This window comes from Protopterus annectens, chromosome 2.part1, assembly GCF_019279795.1.
Source record: "Protopterus annectens isolate FY-2018-M chromosome 2.part1, PAN1.0, whole genome shotgun sequence".
NCBI classification, from domain to species: domain Eukaryota; kingdom Metazoa; phylum Chordata; order Ceratodontiformes; family Protopteridae; genus Protopterus; species Protopterus annectens.
In genome coordinates, this window is record NC_056729.1 from 1,799,444,961 (window position 1) to 1,799,466,937 (window position 21,977).

Genomic DNA, 21,977 nt, shown 5'->3' on the forward strand with positions numbered 1-21,977 from the left:
ATATTCTTTCTTGAGACCTCCCAAAGCTAAAGTAGCTGGGGACTCTGTCCTACTGTCAAGGATTTGGTGAAGATGACATCAGATAAAGAAGTTATGTTTTACCATAATGTTTCATTTGTGTTGTCGATCTTCACCAATCCTTGACATCCCCACCCACCTTCCCCTGTCCTCAGACTCTTAGTAGACTGAATTAGTCCTCATCTAGTTTCCCTTTAAGGACTCATATATCGCGTCGTTCTGTGTATTTTCTATATTTGACCATATTTTGTTTTCTATATACTACTTATTGGCAAACTTGATCTGAGGTAATCTCTCTGAGTAGCATTATGGGTAGTGCCTGGCTCGAGACTTTGGAGAGCGCGAACTGGAAGATATGGCCTAGTTGGTTCCAAGGTTCGGAACCGAACCCACTGTCAAGGATTGGTGAAGATCAATAGCACAGATGGAACTTATGGTAAGACATAACTTATTTGGTGGAACAAAAAAAGGACCTTTGTGTTTGCATGCATTTTCTCACATTTAAGTTGCTTAATTGTGGTATTAAATGCAGAAATTCAGTGACGTAATTAAACCATGGTTAAGATACATTGCTTCAACAGCACTGTATGTGGTCCATTTTTGATGCACTTTGTGTAGTACCAGAGATCAACCCAACCAGACAGTTGTGCAGGCATGTATGTTTAATCTGCCATTCAAACTAAAAGCATTGTCCATTTTCAATTTCTGAAAAGTGTTTTTTTGTACAGAATAGCCATATACACGTATGGATAGTTTTATTACCTTAGTTGGAGCTTTGTTACGTATTTTTAGGTGTCCCAACAGAGAGAGAGACACACACATGTAAAGTCAAGCTCATGCTTTGCACTTCTGACCACTTGATTTTCACACTGGCTGCCCATAGCCAGATTGCCACTTGGAGATGCAGCTAGTGTGACACGAGTCGCTATCCCTGAACAGGTGAGATGGTTTATAATTCTGTGTTATCCTTAGTCCACATTCCCTCACAACATCCATTATTGAGTGAAGTCTGGGTATGGAAGTAGTAATAGACCTGCCATTGTGCTTCTCTTTTGCTTGCTGTTGTATTGGAGCCCCCCCATGTATCAACTGTGGTTTGTTGCTCTACCTAAAATTCCTATCTGTTCCCCTGGGATAGGTGTAAAAATTTATTCTCTTTCCACCTCCCACCCCAGTTGACTCTTGAAGGGTCTCGGTCTTGTCCGAACTTTGGATTCTGTCATTCTGCACACTGAATTTCACCTGTGGTTATTTATTGTAGAAAGCACAAAAGGCTAGTAATCATGCTTAACACTATAATTTATTAGAGCACTCTATACCCATGTGTTTTGTGGCTTAAATATTTAAATGTACTATTAGAGCTGCACTTCTTTTGTCGTAGAAAGCTTTTGTTTGAACAAAGTAAACTGTGTTTCCTTGTTGCAGCGCAGGTGTACATTTCTTTTAAGAACACTTTTTTTAAGTTATTTTACATTCATATTTTTTTTCTTAAAGCAGCATTTCTGCAGAAGCTGGTGGAGCGAGATAATCTAAAATTTGAAGAATGGTGTGTAGAGATGGCAGAAATGCGCAAACAGAGTGTTGACAAGGGAAAAGCAAAACACGAAGAGGTCAAGGAACTGTACCAAATGTTACCTGCTGCACTTGGTCTGTAAATCCTATAATACAATACATTAATAGTAATATAAATTTGTGTAGTACCACAGTGGAGAAGCAAGTCAACTGTTTATCTTCAGCAACTAATCATATCCTGGCCATTTAAGAGGAGATAGATTGGAGGTAAAGAGAATGAGAACCACATTGTATATGTGCGATGTAGCACTGTTGCTTAATTCTCTCAAAAAATGGATTCATACTTTCATTCATTTTCTGCGTCAGCATCCTGTGTGGTTTAGAAACTGATAAGATGTTCATCATAGTATACACTTTTATAATGTTCACTGTTGGGATATCCTCCCCTAGGACATTTTGCTGACACAGTCCTTCCAGCTCAAGGACAAATAAAATGCGTCGGCTAACACCTTCTTTAGAGATTTCTTGCCATGCAGTTCCGTTCATATCTAAAAGAGCATATAGTCTGCTGTTCAGCCGAATTCAGTATTTTGAGGACAAGTAAGTACCCATAGATCATTTCCTTTTATTTGTTGCATGTGTATTGGCAGCTAATGTCCGACTCAGATTCTAGTGTAGAGTTAAACTGTTTTTAAAGTTAACAATTGCCTGAACTGTGGTGGGGCAAATGGAGCAACTGCTCCGGGTAGAAAGTATAGAGGGCACGATTGGGCGACCTAATTCCTCATCAGTAATAGTGCATACTGGCCATACTGATACTGCATCTGTGATAAAAGCTGAGCCTTTTAGTGCTCAGTGTGTGTGTGTGGCCTGAGCTTTTTTGTTTCTTTTTTAAGCTAATTTCAAGCACTGAAGCACTCCCAACTTTGTATAAATTATAGAATGTACTTGCTACAAAAGTAGCAGGCAGTTTGCTATAGTTCATAGAAAACAAAAAGATTTTTTTTAAAGTTAAATCTGAGTGCTATAGTGCTGTGTGCATGGTAACAACTTGTAGCATCTGCTTTACTACAGATGCAGTAAGTAGTTTGCTGCAGTTTAAAAGGAAAAAAAAATAGCTTTAGTTTTGTTGTGTCTTTTTTGTACTTTTAGCTGTGGAAGGGAGGGGGTGGGATGCAGAAATAGGACCTGATAGGCTCCTGCATTTCAGGAACACCAAGTAAGATTGAAGACCTTTTATTTATTTACCCTTCAGCCACTAAGGGGTGCCAGTTTGGGGAATGTCTGCAGCACTGGATGAGCCAGCTAGACCTCTTTCTGTGGTAAACAAGTACCTCATAAAGACTATCACACAGCAAGTGATTTTTTTTTTTGCCTTGTATTTTCTCCCTAATTATTGTTTACCTGAGGTGAGTCCATAGTCACCAACATTCCCTCTGAGTTACACGGTTGCCACCTTTTCAAATGCTCAAAGTGGGAAATTTTTGGTACAAACGTCAGATTTTGCAGGCCAAAACACACCCACGGCCAGTACAAAGGACAGAACTTCACTTTTTTGCCTAAATAAAAGCTTATTCTTGTATCATTTTAGATGTTCATCGTGTTTCACTGTTGCAGTCATTACACTTGGGTTATCCTGCTGGCAAGCTTCCCACAGTCGGCCTGAATTCCAAAGTCTTGGTCCGGCGTCGGTTGCTGTCGCCTGTCTTCCCTGACGTCAGTGCGCCAGGGGTATAAAAGATGCAGCTGACGCCATTTTCTTCAGTCTTTCTTGCTGCGGGGTGCCTGAAGCAAAAGCAGTTCGCCAGTGCCGGTCGGCCGACTCCTGAGATTTTCGAAATTGAATTTCAGATCCAAAGTCTTATATAAAGCTAAGTACCCCATTGGGGAAACTTTTTTCCTGCTCCAGACCAATGTCAGAAAAAGTTAACAATTGTATTTCTTGTGGGAAGCAAATACCTCATAAGGATTTTCATTCTTACTGTATTCCTTGCCTAGGCCCTGACAACGACGTTGCTAGTTGTCGGTTTTGTGCTAGATTTAACCAACACACTATTAAGCGTCAGTGCGATTTTGCTTTTCATTACTTTGGCCAAAGGTCTAACTACATAATGCCGTTGGAACAGCCGACGACCGGAGTTCATAAAAAGCACAAGGAAAAAGAAAAGGACAGGCATACAGGCATCCGATGTCCAAAACCGATGACGAAGCCACTTCTAGGCCAGTCGCCGGTTCTCAGTAAGGTGCTTTCGCAGCCCCTGACACCTGCTACCTCAGAGCCACAGGCCACCTCCGACTCCCATGTGGAGACAGCTAGGCCTCTGGATACTCAAGGTAGTGGGCCTTCGGAAACTAATCCCTCAGATGGGTCTGGAGCCGCTGAGCAGGCATCGGCTTCTGAGGGTGTTTTCAGACCTACACAGCTTTATATCAAGCCAGCTTCAGCATCAAAGACAAAGACTCAAACAGTTTTAAAGACAAGGAAACAAGTACAGCACTCTCCAGGACAGACTTCCATACCTAAGAAACAGATGCTTAAAATGGCCGAAGACCTTATTACTTTGATCAGGGGTTCCCATCCCCCTCCTGATAAGAGGCCTAGGCAAGGCACTGAATATGATTCCTCTGGTCAGGTTTCCATTTCCTCTGACTCCTCTTCAGAACAGGGATACTGTATTCCTCCTTATGAGGATTCTGATGCTGACGAATCTACTCCTTCAGCTTCTCCTGAGGATTACTCATTTGGGGAAACCCTGCATACCATGAGGGAGCATTTCCACTGGGAGAGCCAAGATTATTCAGATTCTAAGAAAAGGCTCAGAGACTTTCTTTTACTACCTCAGCACAGACCTCTTGCTATTCCTCCTGTTGTAGACATTGTAGATGAATTTTCAGAGTCCGGCCTGTCTCCCGACTCTCTAACTCCTGCACCTGTTAAGCCAGACAGATACTACAGGGTTCCCGATTCTCAGAAATTTCTATATAAAAACCCTGCTGCTGACCCAGAAGCTATTTCTCAGGGTCCCAAAGGGTCAAGGCTGCTACTGCAAAAATCCCTGTCCCCTCAGATAGAGATTCTAGGGCACTGGACAGATGGGGGGAAAAAGTTTACACTTTGCTACCTTGGCTTTAAGGGCTTTAAATTGTCAGTTTCATATGCTTAAATATCAGCAATATTTAATGTCTCTGTTAAAACAGAAAATGTTAAATTCAGAATGTGCTGAGAACAAGGAATTGCAGGATTTATTGCATGCAGCTGAACAAGTGGGAAAACATACTTTGCAATGTAGTTATGATTCACTGGAGGCCTCTTGCAGGGCCGCTGTAACAGGTTCTGTCATTAGAAGGCATGCTTGGTTAAAGGAACAGACTCTCTCTGATCATGTTAAAACAAAATTAGTTGATGCTCCATTACAGCATGATACTTTGTTTGGTGTTAAGGCAGAAGAGGTGTTGAAGAAAATGGAGGATAAAGCTAAATCTATGCAGGCAGTGAAGGATTTCTTACAGGTGCAGCTACCCAGATTTAGCAGGAACTGGCCTTCTAGGAACTGGTCCTTTCCCGTGTCAGACAGGCCACAAAGAGGCAGATACAGATGCCCTAGAGGCAGACAACAGCCCCAGGGCTCATACAGGTGCAAACAGTGGGGTGCTTCTACCTCCAAAAGCAGAGAAGACAAGTCACAGCCATATAGGAAACAGTCCCAATGTCTTCACTCTGCCAATGTCAAGCATTTATCTTTTGGCAGCACCCTTAGGGGGAAAGCTAGCACTTTTTTCACAAAATTGGCACATGATTACCCAGGACAAATAGGTCTTAAATATAGTCTCTCAGGGCTACAGGTTCCACTTTCACACCCTTCCAAAGGCAAAAGGTATGGCAGACCTGCCACACAATCAATGGGCAGAGGCACAAGACCAAGTTTCATCTCTCATGGACATGAGGGCTATTCAGCCAGTGCCCACAACAAGAGCAGGGACAAGGATTTTACTCAAGACTTTTCTTAGTACCAAGAAAGGACAAAGCATGGAGACCAATTCTGGACCTGTCTATTCTAAATACTTTTCTGGACGTTCCAAAATTCAAAATGTTGACTCTGCAGCAGCTTCTGCCCATGCTGGGCAAGAAGGCTTGGCTTGTAACTTTGCACCTCAAAGAGGCATACCTGCATGTCCCATTCAGACAATCTTGCAGAAGATAACTCAGATTCAAATCTGGCTCAAAGCACTACCAATTCTCTGCACTGCCCTTTGGCTTATCTACTGCGCCCAGGGTATTCACAAAATGCCTGGCACCAGTAATTGCATTTTGCAAAGAGGAATTCAAATATATCCCTACTTGGATGACTGCCTTATTCAAGCAGAGATCAGAGACATTCTACTAAAGCATCTGGCGTTTGTAAAAAGATTACTAATTTACCTAGGGTACACAGTAAACGAAAATAAATCAAAACTAGTACTCTCTGAAGAGATAATATTCCTGTATGCAAGCTTAAATTAAACTGCCCAGATGGCTTATCTCAGGCCAGACAAACAAAGGCAACTGACTTCTTACTTCGAAAGCATGGCAACAAAGACCCAGTTACCTGCAAGAAAAATTCTGCAGGCTCTGAGCTACATGGCCTCCTGCATTCTGCTAATTCCATATGCAAGACTGCATATGAGGAAACTACAATGGTACCTAAAAAGTGTTTTGACTCAACATTGCCACAGCCTGGAATCATTAATTTCACTCATTCCCTGCCTGCAACAGGAGTTTCGATGGTGGGCACAGGCCTGTCACCACAACAAGGGACAGCCATTCACTTTACCCACAGCCAGGCAAACTAACAACAGATGCATCAGATTATGCCTGGGGGGCCCACATGGCAGGAAAATGTATTCAGGGCACATGGCCCCCAAGCCAAAGGCATCTACACATCAATCAAAAAGAGATGCTAGCTGTACAAAATGCCCTGACAGCCTTCAAGGACCTACTTCATCCAGGACAGCTGCTGATAAAGGCGGACAACACCACAGCCATGTGGTACATAAACAAGCAGGGGGGCATACATTCCTACCCCCTCTGCAGACAAGCCATGATTTTGTGGAACACAGCATTGACTTACCAAGTACACCTGCAAGCACAATTCCTGCCAGGAAAAACAAATGCTCTGACAGACGAACTAAGCAGAAACCTCATGGACCCTCACGAGTGGAAACTAGATCCACAAATCTTCAGCATAATAACAAGGAAATTGGGATTCCCAGGCATAGATCTTTTTGCCTCCCCTCACAACTGCCAACTTCAGAGATTCTGCACAAGGACGTATCACAAACAAGCATGGAAAGTGGATGCTTTGTCATTCAGCTGGAACAACCTTACAGTATATGCCTTTCCTCCACTGCCTCTCCTCCCCAAGATACTCCTAAAGGTCAGACAAGAGAAGCCACAAATTATACTGATTGCCCCGGATTGGCCACGTCAACACTGGTACCCAGTCCTAAGGAGCTTGTCCCAAGGCCCAGCCTGGACATTGCCTCAAATTCCTCATTTAGTGACCCAACAAAACAGTCAGATCCTGCACAGCCAACTCAGAACTCTAAATCTGGCTGCATGGCGGATACTGTAACCATTCAGAATACACCTCTCTCTAAAGCGGTTATGTATATTATTTTGGAGGCCAGGAGGCCCACACCAGAAAATCTTATGCAGAAAAATGGAAGAGATTCTGTGCTTGGAACCAGGCACAAGGAATTGACACGCTTGTTTCAAATATTTCTCAGATTTTACAATATCTAACTGAGATGCTGGACAAAGTCCTATCCTTCTCATCAATTAAGATCCATGCCTCTGCCATTTCAGCTCATTACAATACAGACCCACCTATTTGTTCATATCCATTGCTTAGACAGTTCCTCAGGGGGGGCAAAAACATAAGACTTCCAAGGAGAGCACCAATACCTGCATGGGACCTCAATTTTGTCTTTGAAAAACTCACACAGCCTCCTTTTGAGCCAGCCAGTACAGCTGAGATAAAATTCTTATCATGGAAAACAGCTCTGCTCCTAGCAATAACTTCAGCAAGAAGAGTCTCAGAGTTACAGGCATTAATGGCTGTGGAACCTTTTATTATCTTCCATCTGGATAGGGTTTCTCTAAGGACAAATCCAACATTTATGCCTAAGGTAGTGTCCAATGTGGCTCTTAACCAAACCATTCATTTGCCTACTTTTTACCCAAACCCGCAGAATAAAGGGGAGAGACTTCTGCATTCTTTGGACATACACAGACAGCTACGCTTCTACTTGGACAAATCTAAAGCTTTCAGAAAGACTGAGCAACATTTAGTGGCATATGCTGCAGGATCACAAGGAAAGGCGATCTCAAAGCAGACTATTTCAAAATGGATAGGACACTGCATTCGTTTCTGCTATTCACAACATGGTAAATCAGTGCCTAAGGGCATTAGACCACATTCTATCAGGGCAGGAGCCACCTCAGCAGCCTTCCTCAGAGGAGTACCAACCAAGAATATTTTGGAGGCTGCAACTTGGACTTCAGTGCACACTTTTACTAAGTACTACCACTTGCCTCTTTACTCTAAATCCAGAGCAGGCTATGCCACTGCAGTCTTGCAGGGCCTTATAGCCACTCCTAATTGTAGTTAGACCCAGCCGCACAACCTCAGCTTTTGGGATTCAACCCAAGTGTAATGACTGCAACAGTGAAACACGATTAACATAGTACAGATGTCCTTCATGGATGCATCTGCAGTCATAACAAGTGGGTTGTCCTGTCGTCAGGCAGCCCTGCAGTCGGCCGGATTCCAAAGTCCGGGTCCGGCTTCGGCTGATGTCGCACTTCACCCGACGTCATCTCTGTTGGTCTTGGTATAAGCATCAGCCGACGCCATTTTCCTCAGTCTTTCTTGCCGCGTGGCGCTCAAGCAGAAGCTGTTCGCAAGTGCGGTCGGTCGGATCCAGAGATTACTTCTACCGAATACTACTTGAAGACTTCTAAAGCTAAGTACCCGTTGGGGACTCTTTCTTGCCTCAGCCGATGTCAGAAAAAGTTAACAATTGTTTAACCTGTGGGAAACAAATACCTCATAAAGATTTCCACTCTTACTGTCTGCCTTGTTTAGGCCCAGCCCACGACGTAGCAGCCTGTTCGCCTGTGCCTCTTTCAACCGGCGACGCTTAGGCGTCGGTCGGAGTTTGCAGAACAGTTTTCGGTTCTGATTTTGCGTACATTATGCCGTCGGATCCTCCGACTACCCAATCTACTAAAAAAACGCAAAGATAAAGACCGACACTCGCGGTCCGTGGTTTGGCGAAACCACGGTAAAGCAAACGCGAGTGTCTCGGTTTCGCTGAAACCGAAAACTGATCAAAGTACAGCTGAACCTATTCTTACAACTGAGGCCCCTGCTACAACTCTTGAATCGACCTCAGAACTTTTACCCACTACGGTGGTTGACTTATCAGACACCATCCCTTGGATGTCTCTACCCCAGCACATGGTGCTGCTAGGCCTCCAGCAGCCATGTCCATTAAGGCCTTCGCCAGGGCTAAAGCAGCCAAAACTACTAAAACAGTGCCTGTTAAACCCCCACATCCAGGCCCTCTTCTAGCTCTCAAATGCTTTCTTTGGCAGAAGATTTAATTTCTTTAATTAGGGATCTCAATCTCACCCAGACAGGGCCTCTCAGCCCCCAGAGAAGAGACCTAGGGCAGAGCCCTGAGCCAGTGTCTTCTGATGATTCTGCTGATGAATCAGACATAACTGACCAGCCAGAGGCTCCTTCTCCAATTTTGAAGATTCTGATGCTGAAGAATCCATTCCAGCTGCTTCCCCACCAGAAGAATTCTCCTTTGGGGAAACCTTGCATGCCATGCGAGAACAGTTCCAATGGCAGCAACAGGATTTTTCAGACTCCAGAAAAGACTTAGGACCTTTCTGCACCTCCCACAGCACAGGCCCTTAGCTATACCTCCTGTTCTCTCTGTGGTGGATGATGCTTTCAATGATGTTTGCTCCGCTCCAGATTCTTTACCCCAGCCCCTGCCAAACCAGACAGATTTTACAGGGTGCCAGATACTCATCACCACCTTTACAAGGCCCCACTTGCAGACCCAGAAACTATATCCCAGGGTCCCAAGGCAGTAGCGACCATAGCTAAAACCCTATTCCTTCTGAAAGGGAAGCAAGGTCATTAGACAGATGGGGTAAAAGGTCTACACTTCAGCTACTCTCTCAGCTAGAGCTTTAAACTGTCAGTTTCACATGATACAATACCAAGAGTTTATGCTCGATCAGTTAACTAAAAACTAACCACAGATGAATCTCTTGATAAGAAATATGTATTAGAGATGGTAAATAACATACAACAGGTTAGCAACCATTCCTTAAAATGTGGCTATGATGCACTGGAGGCTTCATTTAGATCAGCCATGACAGGCACAGTGATAAGAAGGCATGCATGGCTAAAGGAACAAGTTTTACCGGATCATGTTAAAGCTAAGTTGCTAGATGCTCCTATGGACAAGACAAGTTTGTTTGGTACACCTGCCCAGCAGGTTATGAAGAAAATGGAAGAGAAGGCAAAATCTGTTCAAACTGTTAAAGATTTCTTGCAGGTTCAACCCCAAGGTTTAGCAGGAACTGGCCTGCCAAAATTGGTCCTTTCCTGACTCCACAAAATTTCAAAGGGGCAGGAATAGGCGTCCCAGAGGCAGAAACCAATCCAGAGGAGGTGCCTACAGAGGACTGACAGTGGCAAGGTAACAACAGAGGCACAGACACAGCCACTGCCACTACATCAGCACAACCACAGTGACTTAATCATAAATCCGCCTACCAGGGAACAAATAGCAGCTCCTCTAGGCGGAAAGTTAACCTTATTTTCAAAGAACTGGCACTACATAACAAAAGACAAGAGGATTTTATAAACCATAGATCAAGGTTACGGTTTCACTTCCACACTTTACCAGTCAAAGAGGAATGCCAAATCTACCTCCAAATCAAAAACAGAGGCTCTACGCCAGATAATGGAGTTAGCAAACATGAGAGCTGTGGAAAGAGTGCCAACAGCAGAACAAGGAAAGGGTTCTATTCCAGACTATTCCTAGTTCCAAGAAAGGAAAAAAGTTGGAGACCAATTCTCGACCTGTCCACCTTAAATACATACATCATTGTCCCAAAATTCAAAATGCTGACCCTACAGCAACTTCTTCCCATGCTGGGCAAGGAGTCTTGGCTGGTAACTCTAGATCTCAAGGAGGCATACCTGCACGTCCCCATTCGACCAATCTGCAGAAGATACCTCAGATTTCTTGCAGGATCAGAGCACTATCAATTCTCAGCATTGCCCTTTGGCTTATCTACTGCACCCAGAGTATTCACAAAATGCCTGGCATCAGTAATCGCCCATTGCAGACTACAGAGAATTCAAATTTACCCATACCTGGACGACTGCCTGCTACAAGGGGACAACAAAAGCAAGCTGACAACGGATTTACAAAGGGTCATTTACTTGCTACAAGGACTGGGATACACAGTCAATTTACAAAAGTCAAGGCTGATACCATCCCAAACAAGGACATTCTTGGGCTGAATTGGACACAGTACAGCAAATGGCATTCCTGACTACAGAAAAACAAAAGAACTTCCTCTTTACTTCTTGGCACTAACAAAACTGAACAAGTTAACAGCAAGAAAAGTTCTGCAGGCCTTGGGCTTCATGGCATCATGCATAATCTTGGTCCCATTTGCCAGACTACATATGAGGAAACTACAGTGGTACCTAAAGAATTTATGGTCCCAACACAGACACAGTCTAGAAACAGAAATCCCACTAATTCCATGCTTAAAACAGGAGTTCCTATGGTGGGCTCAGGCATGCCAGTCAAACCCAGGCCTACCCTTTCGCAGATGTCAACCAAGCCAGACCATCACAACAGGCGCTTCAGACCTAGGATGGGGGCCCACATGCTGGACAAATGCGTGCAAGGATTGTGGACACAGGATCAACTTCACCTGCACATCAATCTAAAAGAAATGCTGGCAGTAAAACTGGCAATCCAAAAGTTCAAACCATTTCTCAAAGAGGGCCAGTTGATGATAAGGACAGACAACACCACAGTCATGTGGTACATCAACAAACAGGGAGGCACTCATTCATACCCCTATGCAGAATGACCTTGGAGCTGTGGACCCTGGCACTCAGCTACAACATTCAGTTACAGGCAATATTTGTACCGGGAAAGACAATACTCTAGCAGACATATTAAGCAGAACCACTTGGATGCCCACGAATGGAAGCTGCACCGGACATCTTCAAGACCATCTCAAAGAAATGGGGAATGCCACAGATAGACCTATTCGCATCACCTCTCAATCACCAGCTCAAAAATTCTGCACAAGGACATTCCACCCACTAGCATGGAAAGTGGACTCACTCTCCATCAACTGGAAAGGCCTAACAGCATATGCATTCCCACCTCTTCCTTTGATACACAAGGTACTACTAAAAATCAAGGAAGAACGTCCAAAGATAATCCTGATAGCTCCAAACTGGCCAAGACAACACTGGTACCCACTACTGAAGAGCATGTCTCGAACAATATGTGGCCAATACCCCTGATGCCTTTGATGTTAACTCAGAACAACTACAGCATCATACATCCAAACCTAAAAACGCTGCAACTGACTGCATGGAACATCACATAGCAGCAGCTAATCCAGAACTTTCACAAAGAGTTAAAGACATTATTCTTGAAGCGCAGACCTTCAACAAGAAGGAACTATGCTGGAAAATGGAAAAGGTTTGTCATTTGGAGTACGGAAAGAGGAAAAGAGGTGTCAAACCTAGATATGCCTAACATTCTGGAGTATCTGGCCGAACTTCTTCATTCAGGCCTGTCCTACTCCTCCATCAAGATACATGCATCAGCTATTTCAGCAGAATACAGCTTTGATCCACCTGTTTTTTCGCACCCTTTGCTCAGGCAGTTCCTCAGAGGAATCAAGAATGTAAAACCTCCAAGGAAACCACCATTACCAGCTTGGGATTTAAACTTTGTGCTAGAAAAGTTGACACTATCACCCTTTGAACCAGCAGCAACAGCAGACCTACAACACCTGCCATGGAAAACTGCTTTCCTGCTAGCAATTACTTCAGCAAGGAGGGTTTCAGAACTTCAGGCCTTAATGGCAGTGCAACCCTTCCTAATCTTCCACCAAGATAGAGTGTCCATGAGGACTAATCCTACATTTATGCCCAAGGTGGTATCCAGAGTGTCTTTAAACCAGGCAATCCACCTACCTACCTTCTTTCCCAACCCACAAAACAGAGGGGAAAGAATACTGCATACCTTGGATGTACATAGACAGCTACGCTACTACTTGGACAGAACAAAAATAGCAGAAAGACTGACCAACTTTTTGTAGCCTATGCAACAGGAAGGGAAGGAAAAGCTATTTCCAAACAGACAATCTCCAAATGGATAGGAAATTGCATACGATACTGTTACTCCTTCCATGGAAAACCAATTCCACAAAACATAAGACCTCATTCTACAAGGGCAACAGCCACTACCACAGCCTTCTTACGAGGAGTGGCAACCAAAGACATTATTGAGGCGGCTACTTGGACCTCCGTGCATACATTTGCCAAGCATTATAATTTGCCTCTATATTCCAGATCCCGAGCAGGGTTTGCCACTGCTGTACTGCAAGGGATCCTAAACACACCATAATCTACTTTTATCCTCCTCCCCTACTTGGCTATGGTATTCTACCCACTTGTTATGACTGCAGATGCATCCATGAAGGACATAGTACAGTTTTGTACCTACCATAAATGTAGATGTCCGAACTGGATAGCATCTGCAGTCAGGATTACCCTCCCTCCTTCCCTCTGTGGTACTCCTAGGGTGTTTACCCTCCTAATAGCTGGCTGTTGGGGAGTCTTTATGGTGTATTTGTTTGTATATATGTACATATATGCTTATGGTTGTGTTTACCTCTATCTATTTGGAAACATTGGCATCTATCCAAATTTTAGCCTGCAAGAGGGCTACTGGCATCTGGGGCAAGAAACACTGAGGAAAATGGCGTCGGCTGATGCTTATATACCCGAAGACCAACAGAGATGACGTCGGGTGAAGTGCGACATCAGCCGAAGCCGGACCCGGACTTTGGAATCCGGCCGACTGCAGGGCTGCCTGACGACAGGACAACCCACTTGTTATGACTGCAGATGCTATCCAGTTCGGACATCTACATTTATGGTAGGTACAAAACTGTACTTTGTGTACCTACCATAAATGTAGATGTTCGAGTGTATTCACTGTTGCAGTCCAGGTTACCCACCCACCATCCCCCTTTCTTTGCTGGGACTTATCTGTACTTCTCTATCCTATACAACCTATGTGGTGTATTTGCTTGTAGATGAAGGTATTGTTTAATGTTAAGTTGTCTATCTCGCCTTCATTCTTGCTGGATGGGTTCAGAGCCGATCCTCGGCTCCGACTCGGCCTTTTACTAAAGCTCTAGAGCTATTTACCGGCTCGAGGCCTCCCCTTATCCCACAGTGCTAGGCGTCAGATATCCAGATCTCGTTTGCCGCTTCAGCTATGAGGTTGCGTTTTTTACCGGCTCCAGGTCGTATAAAACTTTTTTACTAAGTTTATTTATATATAAATAGTGTTTTCTTGTTAGATATATTCCTCTTAGTGCCCCCTTTCTGATCCCTTGAGAAATTTAGAAACTCTCTTTGCTAGTAGATGTCCTTCAAGGATGCATCTGCAGTCTTTACAAATGGGTTGTCCTGTCGTCAGGCAGCCCCTCGGTCGGCCGGATTCCAAAGTCTGGGTCTGGCTTCGGCTGGTGTCGCACTTCACCCGACGTCATTGCGGCAGTCATTCGGGTATAAAGGCATCAGCCGACGCCATTTTCCCCAGTCTTTCTTGCCGCGTGGCACCCGAAGCAGAAGCTGTTCGCAAGTGCCGGTCAGTCAGATCCAGAGATTACTACTACCGAATACTACTTCGAAGACTTCTATAAAGCTAAGTACCCCGTTGGGGACTCTTTCTTGCCTCAGCCGATGTCAGAGAAAGTTAATAACTGTTTATCTTGTGGGAAACAAATACCTCATAAAGATTTCCACTCCTATTGCATACATTGTTTAGGCCCAGACCACGACGTAGCAGCTTGTCTAGCCTGTGCTTCTTTTAACCGGCGGACGCTTAGACGTCGCTCGGACTTTGCTGAACAGATTTTCGGCTCCGATTTTGCCTACATTATGCCGTTGGATCCTCCGACTACGCAAATAACCAAAAGCATGAAAAGGACCGACACTCGCGGTCCGCGGTTTCGGCCGAAACCGCGGTTAAGCAAACCACGAGTGTCTCGGTTTCGGCCGAAACCAAGCAAGCGGTTCTTTCTTCAGCCGATAACTTGCCTTCTACCGAGGCCTCTTCTAACCTGGTAGAAACGGGTTCTGAAATCCAACCTTCTGTTGCGATTTCACAGGATCTATCAGACACCATTCCCCTAGATATTTCTACCCCTGCACGTGGAGCTGCTAGGCCTCCTCCAGCTATGTCTATTAAGGCCTTTGCCAGGGCTAAAGCAGCCAAAGCATCTAAACCTGTGCCTGCCAAGCCCCCCTCTCACAGGCCCAGCACCAGCTCCCATATGCTTTCTTTAGCAGAGGATCTCATCACTTTAATTCGTGGAGCCCAGCCTCATCCAGACAGGGCCTCTCCCTCCTCCAGAAAAGAGGCCTAGAGCAGAGCCCCCTGAGCCAGAAGCCACAGATGATTCCTCTGATGACTCAGAACATACAGACCCTCCTGAGGCTTCTTATTCTCCTTACGAAGACTCTGATGCTGAGGAGTCCATCCCTTCAGCCTCTCCTCCTGAGGAATTTTCCTTTCGGGAAACCTTGCATGCTATGAGGGAACAATTTCAGTGGCAGGGCCAAGATTTCTCAGACTCTAGAAAAAAAGGCTTAGGACCTTTCTACATTTGCCACAGCATAGGCCTTTAGCTATACCTCCAGTTCTACCTGTTGTTGATGATGCATTTAATGATGCTTGCACTGCTCCTGATACTTTACCTCCGGCTCCTGCTAAGCCCGATAGGTACTACAGGGTCCCGGACACGCATCACCACTTATATAAGGCTCCTTTTGCAGATCCAGAGACAATCTCCCAGGGCCCTAAAGCTGTAGCAGCTACTTCTTCTAAAACCCTCCCTCTGAAAGGGAATCCAGGTCCTTAGAGAGATGGGGTAAAAAAGTTTACACCTCTGCTACTTTGTCAGCTAGAGCTTTGAACTGCCAATTTCATATGATTCAATATCAAGAGTTTATGCTTGACCAGTTGACTAAAAGCTGTCCTCTGAAGAATCTTTAGATAAAAGTATGTTCAAGAAATGTTACATAACATACAGCAGGTTAGTAACCATTCTTTAAAATGTGGCTATGATGCACTGGAGGCTTCCTTTAGATCAACCATGACTGGCACAGTTATCAGAAGGCATGCATGGTTGAAAGAACAGGCATTACCAGACCATGTCAAATCTAAGCTTTTGGATGCACCTATGGACAAGGTCAATTTATTTGGTGCCCCCGCACAGCAGGTACTAAAAAAGATGGAAGAGAAAGCAAAATCTGTGCAAACAGTAAAAGATTTCTTACAAGTTCAACCTCCAAGGTTTAGCAGGAACTGGCCCTCCAAAAACTGGTCCTTTCCAGACTCCTCTAAGGCACAAAGAGGCAGGAATAGGTGCTCTAGAGGCAGAAACCAATCCAGGGGTGCCTACAGGGGTCGCCAGTGGCAGGGTAACAACCAACGAGGCACGGATGCAGCCACCACCACTACAACAACTCAATCACAGCGACTTGGAGGTGGCACCGCCTACCAGGGAACAATTAGAAGCACCCTTAGGCGGAAAGCTAACATTATTTTCAAGAAACTGGCACTGCATTACAAGAGAAAAATGGATTTTGCAGACTATAGACAAAGGTTACAGGTTCCATTTCCATACACTACCAGGAAAGAGAGGAATTGCCAAACCTACCACCTTCTCAAAGGGCAGAAGCTCTAAAACAAATTTCTCAATTATTAAGAATGAGAGCTGTGGAAAAGGTACCATTTATGGAGCAAGGGAAAGGATTTTACTCCAGGCTCTTCCTGGTACCAAGAAAAGAAAACAAATGGAGGCCTATTCTAGACCTGTCCGCTTTAAATACATTCCTCATTGTTCCAAAATTCAAAATGCTGACCCTACAGCAGCTTCTTCCCATGCTGGGCAAGGAGTCTTGGCTGGTAACTCTAGATCTCAAGGAGGCATACCTGCACGTCCCCATAAGACCAATTTGCAGAAGATACCTCAGATTTCTTGCAGGATCAGAGCATTATCAATTCTCAGCATTGCCCTTTGGCTTATCTACTGCGCCCAGAGTGTTCACGAAATGCCTGGCATCAGTAATCGCTCATTGCAGACTTCAGGGAATTCAAATCTATCCCTACCTGGACGACTGCCTGATACAAGCGGACAACAAAAACAAACTAACAGAAGACTTACAAAGAGTCATCTACCTGCTGCAAGCCCTTGGATATACAGTCAATACAAAAAAGTCAAGGCTGATTCCATCCCAAAGAATAACCTTTCTGGGTGCAGAACTGGACACATCAAAACAAATGGCATTTCTAACTGCAGAAAAGAAAGAGCAACTTCCTCTCTACTTCTTGGCATTAACAAAGCAGAGCCATCTAACTGCAAGAAAAGTGTTACAAGCTCTAGGCTTCATGGCATCCTGCATAATACTGGTCCCTCATGCCAGGCTGCATATGAGAAAGCTACAGTGGTACCTAAAGAATTTGTGGTCTCAGCACAAGCACAGCCTAGAAACCAAAATTCCAATGATCCCATGCCTAAAGCAAGAGTTCTTATGGTGGGCTCAGGCCTGTCAATCGAACACAGGACTGCCCTTCTGCAAAAGTCAACCAGGACAAACCATCACGACAGATGCCTCAGACCTCGGTTGGGGGGCACACATGATGGGCAAGTGCATTCAAGGCCTATGGACTCAAGACCAGCTGCATCTGCACATAAATCTAAAAGAAATGATGGCAGTAAAATTGGCAATCCAGGCATTCAGACCTTTTCTCCAAGAAGGCCAGTTGATGATAAGGACAGACAACACCACAGTTATGTGGTACATCAACAAACAGGGAGGCACACACTCATACCCTCTATGCCGGCTGGCACTGGACCTATGGGATGTGGCTCTGAGCTACAACATTCAGTTACAGGCAATTTATGTACCAGGGAAGGAAAACATTCTAGCAGACATGTTAAGCAGAACTACAACAGATGCCCACGAATGGATGCTGCATCCGGACATCTTCAGAACCATCACAAGAAAATGGGGATTACCACAAATAGACTTGTTTGCATCCCCATTCAATCACCAGTTGAAGAAATTCTGCACAAGGACTTACCACCCACTGGCTTGGAAGGTGGACTCCCTATCCTTCAGTTGGAAAAGCCTGACAGCATACGCATTCCCACCTCTTCCTTTGATGCACAAGGTGCTTCTCAAGATCAAAGAGGAATGTCCGAGGATCATTCTGATAGCCCCAGACTGGCCAAGACAACATTGGTACCCACTGCTAAGGAGCATGTTCCGGGAGCAAATATGGACACTGCCCCTGATCCCATTACTGCTGACACAGAACAACTACAACATCCTGCATCCAAACCTAAAAACTCTGCAGCTAACTGCCTGGAACATTACATAACAGCAATTAACCCAAATTTATCCCAAAGGGTTAAAGACACAATCCTGGAGGCTCGTAGACCTTCAACAAGAAAGAATTATGCAGCAAAATGGAAAAGATATCTCATCTGGAGTACTGCAAAGGGGCAAGATGTGACACTGGTGAACATAGCCAACATCCTGGAGTACTTGGCGGAGCTCTTCCATACAGGCCTGTCTTATTCCTCCATCAAGATACATGCATCAGCTATTTCAGCAGAATACAGCTTGGATCCTCCTGTCTTCTCGCATCCTCTGCTCAGACAGTTTCTGAGGGGAATTAAAAATGTAAAACCTCCCAGGAAACCTCCATTGCCAGCATGGGACTTGAACTTTGTACTGGAAAAACTGACTCTACCCCCTTTCGAACCAGCAGCTACAGCAGAATTGCAATACTTATCCTGGAAGACTGCTTTCCTGCTGGCAATAACTTCAGCAAGAAGGGTCTCTGAACTACAGGCATTAATGGCAGTACAACCCTTCCTGATCTTCCATCAAGATAGTGTCCATGAGAACAAATTCTACATTTATGCCTAAGGTGGTGTCCAGAGTCTCTTTAAATCAGGCTATCCACCTTCCTACATTCTTCCCCAATCCACAGAACAGGGGTGAAAAACTCTTACATACCTTGGATGTACACAGACAATTACGCTACTACCTGGACAGGACAAAAAACAATAGAAAAACTGACCAGCTTCTGGTAGCATATGCAACAGGAAAGGAAGGAAAACCAATTTCTAAACAGACAATATCCAAATGGATAGGCAATTGCATTAGATTTTGTTACTCCTACCATGGAAAGAAAACTCCAGAGAACATCAGACCTCACTCCACAAGGGCTACAGCCACTACCACAGCTTTCTTACGAGGAGTGGCTACCAAGGACATTATAGAGGCTGCTACTTGGACCTCCGTGCATACATTTGCCAAGCATTATAACTTACCTCTATACTCTAGATCCCGTGCTGGTTTTGCCACTGCTGTTTTGCAAGGGATCCTGACTACACCATAATCTATTCTCATTTCCTCCTCCCCTAGTTTAGCTATGGTATTCTACCCATTTGTAAAGACTGCAGATGCATCCTTGAAGGACATAGTACAGCTTTGTACCTACCATAAATGTAGATGTCCGAGAGGAATGCATCTGCAGTCAGGATTACCCACCCTCCTTCCCCTCTGAGGTACTCCTAGGGTACTTACCAATCTTCAGCTAGCTTGGGGGGGATCTATTATGGTGTATTTGTTTGTATATATGTACATACATGCTTATTTTGTGTGTTTGCTCTACTTTTTGGAAACTTTGGCATTTATCCAAATTTAGCCATCCAAGAGGGCACCTGGCATCTGGGGCAAGAAACACTGAGGAAAATGGCGTCGGCTGATGCCTTTATACCCGAATGACTGCCGCAATGACGTCGGGTGAAGTGCGACACCAGACCCAGACTTTGGAATCCGGCCGACCGAGGGGCTGCCTGACGACAGGACAACCCATTTGTAAAGACTGCAGATGCATTCCTCTCGGACATCTACATTTATGGTAGGTACAAAACTGTACTTTTTCATTGTTTCTCCCCCCTCCCCCACCCTTTAGGGTAGAGTTAGTTTTTTCTTACATATATTTATATTTCTACTAGTCTTGTTATTTGTATATTGTTATAGCAGTATTATTTCTCTTAGTACTACTATATTATTGTAGTGTTAGTTCTAGTGCGTGTGTGTGAGTGTGTTGTGTGTTAGGCACTAGTTACTTATTTCCTTGGTATCCTTTTATAGTGTCATTATGTCTAAGGATGCTAAGGTCTCAGGTTTCAAGAAGTGTGAGTCGTGCTGTCAGAAGATGTCTCTGACAGACGGGTCACACTTCTTGTGTGTATTGTTTGGGCCCCCTACACCTGCAGGACTCTTGTTCAGTCTGTCATGCCTTCAGTCCGAGAGTCCTGCAGGAGCATAGGAACAAACTTATTTTGAGGGGCTTACTTAAGCCTGAAGGGTCCCCGACTAAGCCTTCATCGGGTAAACCCTCCAAGCCCGCCAAACCATCGGCTCCCTGTTCGGAGCCGTCGCCAAACGGAGCTATTGCCTCCTCGTCTGTTCCGGCTGGAACCGACACTTTGAGATCTTAGTCGGCTCCTGTTGTAGTATCGGAGCCTTCTCTGAGCTGAAAACGCTCGAGATCTCCCTCTTTGGAGTCTGTTCATTCGGCTCCGAGATCTCCGTTACTACAGTCGGAGCAGAGCCATAGGTCACATTCCTGTCTGTCTTCCAGGCTTTCTGATCACAACCTCGAGAGGGTGGTCAGTAGACTCCTTAAGTCGCAGACACTTGCCCAAATGTTGACTAGCCCTTCTCAACAGATTGCGGCTATCCCTGCATCTTCAACAATTCCTCTTTTGACGCTTCCATTATGTTCGGAGCCGGAGCTCGTTGGGGCTCGAATCATCGGTACGTCGGAGCCGATACCACACATTTTGGCTCCTTCGTCGGCTCCGATCTTTTCATTGGTTCCGTCCGTGGAGGGATCTGGGTGCCGAGACTCCCTCGTCGGCTCCAAGGGGGCGAGTGGCATCGGACCCTTGTTCGACCCTGTTCTCCCTCTCGGTGCAGGTGAGCTCTGCCCCAACATCGGCCTCGAAGCCGTCACTCTCGGTGCCGGGGGGGGGGTTCTCATCTCTTCGGAACGGGGACCTTCCTCCCTGCCCGATAGGGGCGACTTCGAGGTCATGAGGAGCGTACTGACTCTTGGGTCGGACCCACGATCGGCTCCTCCTCCCATGGTGCCTACGTCGGTCTCTGTTCACCCTCCTGACCCCAAGCGTGGAGAACAGACGCTCCAGGTAGCCCCATTGGGTGTGTCTTCCTCTTCCGAGGCGTCCCCTGATCATTCTGAGGAGCCCCCTCGGAAGAGAAAATGTAAGAGGAAACATGTTGACTCCCCCGAGTCAGTCACCTCAGACACCGATTTGGAGGATTCGGAAGGGTCCCCAAGGTCCCCCTCTGAGGATGCCTCCTTTTCAGACATCCTTGAGATCCTTAGGCAGAGGAGGAACTGGACTGCCCTTAACCCCTCCGAGGATGAGTCGGTGTACCTGGACACGTTTGGTTCTCGCCCCTCCACCTCCTGGGTGTCTCCGCCTTTCGACCCACTCATGGAAGTGGTGGCTCGGAAGGCGTGGATGGCCCCAGACACGTGGATGGCCCCAGACAGTGGAACCAACTCCCCGTAGGCCCAAAAAGTTTATAACAGCCCCGTCCGACAAACAGTTTCTTACGAAGGGTGTCCCGGTTGATGCCATGGTGGTTGCAGCAGCCACTAAGAAGGAGTTGGCTGATCCTTCTGTACCTGTCCATCCACCTAATAAAGAATCTAGGACAATGGACAGGTACGGGAAGCGGATATTTTCTTCAGCGACCTTTTCCATGCGGTCGCTGAACTACCTGTGCCATTTCACCCGCCTTCAAAGGGATGTCCTTAAGGAATTGGGTGATACCCTTCAGGATCCATCTGCTGCGGGTTCTCAGGAAAAGATCAACTCCCAGCTGGCGACCCTTAACTCCATAGTTAACTTCTCCATGCGGCTCATTTCTTATGTAGCCGATGGGGCGAGTAGGGCCGCAGGCACAGGTGCAGCC

The 21,977-nt window shown here is 45.4% G+C and overlaps 1 protein-coding gene across 7 annotated transcripts in view; it reads left to right on the forward strand.

The window, feature by feature from the left end:
• Positions 1-21,977, forward strand: part of USP48 (ubiquitin specific peptidase 48) — a 3,461,715-nt gene that overhangs the window by 1,334,288 nt on the left and 2,105,450 nt on the right. For 5 of the 7 annotated variants that reach the window (XM_044063244.1, XM_044063240.1, XM_044063245.1 and 2 more), the window contains one exon: positions 1,513-1,665. In XM_044063244.1, coding sequence (XP_043919179.1) covers positions 1,513-1,665 — 153 coding nt within the window. The remainder of the gene's footprint in view (positions 1-1,512; positions 1,666-21,977) is intronic. The other 2 variants (XM_044063241.1, XM_044063243.1) reach the window with 1 other exon arrangement.